Below are 4,265 nucleotides of genomic sequence, written 5' to 3'. Positions count from 1 at the left end.
AGGAATGCCTTTGAAACCTATTCTGTAACTAGCAGAAAGTAGGCACAGTAAGACAGATAGATATAGCATGCCTTCCATACCAAAGGCTTGGTCCTGATGCAATTATTTTCAGAAGTGCTATAGATTTCAGTGGGAGTGGAACTGACCCCTCAACAAGCAAACTGTTGAACTCTGTAGTGCTCTGCAGAAGACATAAATAGTCTTCTAATGACTACAGCACAATGTAAACTCTGCCTGACTACAAGCACATTGTATTAGTTTATAATAAAAGCAAACATTCATTAAGTTGTCTGTTGATGGCATTATAAATCCTTTCAGAAAGAGCCATGCTCTTCATAGTGGAATGTGATAAAATGTTAGTAGCCAAAATGGAAAGAAAAAAAAAAGTAGTTTGTTAAGAATTCTATACCCCAGGCTGAGCATGTCATGGAGACCTGGGGTAAATATGAAGAAATGGGGCCCTAGAAGAATGCTAGGAAAGCCCAACCTGGCGCTCACTAGGAGCCTCTTAGCTTCTTCCCAGGAATAGCAGCATCACACATGTTCTTGTGAAACCGAAACAGTTATTGGGAGACAGAGCAAAACTACAAAGAAACAAGGGGGCCCAATTTTATGGTTCACCACTCTATCATCAGTGCCTATTTTGCACGGGAAGACAAGATGTATGTTGGAAAGGGGACTTTCTGAAATATTCCCTACTAAGTGAATATCTTTTGGGTGAGGGGGGAGGAAAGGGGGAAGGGAAGAGTGAGAGAAGAAGCTGCAAATGACCTTTCTTGAGATCCCTCTAACTTCCTGGACAGATGAAAGATAATGAATTTTTCTCTGTAGCTGCATGAGTTAGCACCTCCTGTTCTGGAGTTCTAGAACAGTTTCTCAAAACAAAGAGTGCGTTTTCCAAAAAAACCTAAAACTAGTTTTAGCTTTGTGAACTGGATTATTTAGCATCATTATCTACAATAGCAGAGTACTGGGCCGGATGACTGGAAGAGGCTTCCTAAGTCTCAAGACAATTCACTTAAGCTCCAATGTATTTAAGACTTACCTGTTTTTCTACCAATCAGGGCTTCTGCATTAAATGAATATGCATTTCAGTCACTTTTATCTTTCAACTATTAATTTTACCTTGAAGTCGCTCATCAGTAATAATTTTGTTAGTTTGATTCCAAGTACTGTCGATAAAGATTATTTTCTTCAGTCCAGTGCCTTCACTTTTGTTTGCCTTGCATTCATTTATGTTTTGTTGTTCTGATTCTATCCGTGCTTGCTTGAGAAGTGGTTCTGCTGTAGAATCATCATCTTCGCCACGAACATTTTTCTTCGTATTTCTTTGCAGATGGAGACCAAGATCTTTAAGTGAAATTGAGTTGGGACCAGGAAAGATGAGTACCATCTTAAATAATGAAAAATACAAGGATCCGAATGTCATATTGAAGGAAATTTAAAGCGTCTAGTAAAATGTTTAGAATAATTTCATTAAAATTGAAAAAGTAAAACTTTTTTTTCTTACATCAATCCAAAGAATTTAAATTAATCTGAATCAATAAGAGTGAAAGGGAATCTCTCTTTAAATAACATCTTTGTTACATTTATAACATTTCTGTACCTATTAAAATATATCCATTACTTAATCAAGTATTTTCTGTGGGAGAAGCTATTTTTTCAGCTTTTTTATCTAATGCAGGGTTCCTTGGGAAGATGTCCAAATTCCATTTTTTATTATGGACTTATGGGCCAGGGTATAAACTCAGGAATATTTGTTGTCCTTAATTAATTCACTACATTTAAGACTACACTAGATCATTTATGCTGACCAGTAGGACTACTGCTATTCCTGCACTTTTTTAAAAATCTCAGTTCTGCACCTTCCTAACTTCCATCTTTTGTGGCTACCTCTGTTCTTTCCTTGACCAATTCCTTTCATCATGTGATCACCACTGAAATAGTAAATGGCAACAATGAAAGTGCTAATTCTGAATCCTAATTTTAAGCACTTAAGTGACATCCCCCAGCTGTGTTTTTGGAGTTTACACTACATTTTTTTCAGGCTCTGTGCTAAGGAACAAAACACTGCCCAGGTGCTTGGTAGTGCTAGAAGATTTTTAAAAGAACAGAAGCTTACATTTTTCAGAACCTGAATATGCTAAGCAAGCCACATAACTACATCAAGGGAATGAATCAGGCCAGTAGCCTAGATGACTGATACTTTTGCTCTATGTAGTAAGTAAAATACTCCTCCCTGTGCAGTGAAACATATCCTTTCCACCTGAGGACAAAAAAATATTGTGAATGTAACCGTATCAGTGCGATTAGGCTGTGCACGTGGGTCGTGCCTGCTTCAGGTTCTGCCAGAGCCCATACACCCTCTTTACCTTGCACGGATACGTTCTAGTGGGTGTGGGTGGAGCGGAAGTGATTACTGGAGGAACATGTGCAGTGTGATTGGATCTGATCCTCCCTAAGAAGGAGGATGGAGGACAGGTGGAGGTTGGAGGACAGGCAGCTGAGCACTTCTCCAGCAAAAAGCCTTCTTATATGCATAGAATTTCCTTACTTCATGTCTTTTTTCTTCATATTCAGGAATGCAAGGGTATGTGTAAATCATAACATCTTCAGCGGCCAGGAGCTTAGCATGTACAGCAGTGCTTTTGCCATCATTTTCATTTGGGTGTTTAATGATGTCAATCTTCAAAGGCAGCTACAACAGGAGATAAACGCACAAATTAAGCCTAGATAAACATGTCACCTAGTGCTGCCATTAAAACCAGGAAAAGTTCCCTTAAAAAAGAAAGTTTGTAAGACGCAGCAAATTTTGTCCCCTCCCTGCATATCTAACAAGTATATACAGAAAATACTAACCTTCACAACTGGAATTTGTTTGGTGGGGACAGTTTCAACTGGAACATAACATGAATAACAATAGAACATCCGGGAACTCCCACACTTTGGACACTTTGATCTCCCACTCTTTTGGGCCTTTTCAAGAACTTCATGGGATGCTATTTGTAAGTTTTGAAGTGGGTTATCTTGCAAGGATGAAGTAGTCTGTGATTCTGGGTTTTTCAGACATTCAATTTTTTTTTTAAATCCCCGATGGCTTTCTTGATTTAATAGTGTTGGCGAATTTAATGACATCTTTGGTTCAAACAAATGATATCCTGTACCTATGAAAAAAAAATACTGTATCTGAGATATTATCAAATTAATCAGTTTAGAAGAGTTATTCTGTGTGATCTTTTTAAAAACACACTTGTCTCAGAGCAGAAATCTCTCATATTGGATCAGTCTAATCCAGAAGACATCATCATCATCATTTTTGACAATAGTACCCAGAAGCCCAAAATAAATCTTTGGCTACTATACACACATAGATTACAAGATAGTCTTGAACTCAAAACAGCTTGAGATCTACTCCCATGACTGTACAAATATGTATAATTTTACTCAGACAAGTTGTCTCACTCAATGTAGTCAAGTGCCTAAAGTAAAAAACATGTATTTGTAAGACTGTAGTCAAGTTTGTGTTAGCTTTGAGTAGAAGTCCCATGGATCTCCAGTTGGATTACTCAGGCGAGTCAAGTTAAGAATGCAAATAAGTGTTTGCAGGGCTGAGGGTTTAAATAAAATAAACAATTTAACTACACAGAAGTAGGCCCCAGTCCTGCAGTCTGCTGTGCACAGGCATGCCCTGTGCACAGCCGGTGCCGAGATGTGCGGGCTCTGGAAGGGCACACAGCCCATGCAACAAGTTGTAAGATCAGGGGCTGAGCCCAGAAAATAGGTGAAAGACTTACGACCCAGGTTCCTTATGCTGACCACCTAAGCGTGGCGTGCGGGTACGGGGAACTAAACTGGGATCAGGTTCATTAGCTCGAGTCAGCGAGTCAGAAAGTTCTCATTTCAGCTTCTGCGATTTTCAAGTTACAGTTGCTGAAAACTTATCCCTGAAGGCCACCTCCAGCGCTAGGTGACGGCAAGGCCCTCTCCGGCCCGGGCAGCAGGAGGCTGCAGAGAGGGCTCAAAGCCAGCTCGAGGCACCTGGCACTGCCAGCTCTACCTCGCGCCTCCTCGCACGGCATCGCCCCCCTCCGCGTTTAGTGCCTGGTGGCCCCGGGGGGTCCAAGGGTCACAAAGAGAGACAAAAACCCGTGCATACTCAGCCCCCAGCCAAGGAGATTCCCCTTTCCAACAGGAAGAGAGAAAACAGTGCAGTAAAATCGGGGCCCGTACAGGAAACGCTGGGCCACTGCAGCCGTTCCTCGGCG

At 40.8% G+C, this 4,265-nt stretch overlaps 2 protein-coding genes across 7 annotated transcripts in view; one reads left to right on the top strand and one right to left on the bottom strand.

The window, feature by feature from the left end:
• Positions 1 to 4,265, bottom strand: part of LOC102383676 (DTW domain-containing protein 1) — a 125,571-nt gene that overhangs the window by 16,390 nt on the left and 104,916 nt on the right. For 2 of the 6 annotated variants that reach the window (XM_014527200.2, XM_006038458.3), the window contains 3 exons: positions 2,860 to 3,164; positions 2,555 to 2,698; positions 1,126 to 1,393 (listed from right to left, as the gene is read on the bottom strand). In XM_014527200.2, coding sequence (XP_014382686.1) covers positions 1,126 to 1,393; positions 2,555 to 2,698; positions 2,860 to 3,164 — 717 coding nt within the window. Of the gene's footprint in view, positions 1 to 1,125; positions 1,394 to 2,554; positions 2,699 to 2,859; positions 3,165 to 3,794; positions 4,260 to 4,265 lie in introns of those variants that run through there. The other 4 variants (XM_006038460.3, XM_006038462.3, XM_006038459.3 and 1 more) reach the window with 4 other exon arrangements.
• LOC102385332 (protein FAM227B-like) overlaps positions 3,032 to 4,265 on the top strand; it is a 31,509-nt gene continuing 30,275 nt past the window's right edge. Inside the window, exon 1 of the mRNA XM_014527201.2 lies at positions 3,032 to 3,165. Coding sequence (XP_014382687.2) covers positions 3,151 to 3,165 — 15 coding nt within the window. The 5' untranslated portion in view covers positions 3,032 to 3,150. The remainder of the gene's footprint in view (positions 3,166 to 4,265) is intronic.

This window comes from Alligator sinensis, unplaced genomic scaffold (assembly GCF_000455745.1).
Source record: "Alligator sinensis unplaced genomic scaffold, ASM45574v1 scaffold1424_1, whole genome shotgun sequence".
NCBI lineage: Eukaryota > Metazoa > Chordata > Crocodylia > Alligatoridae > Alligator > Alligator sinensis.
This window is presented reverse-complemented; position numbering and strand designations above follow the sequence as displayed.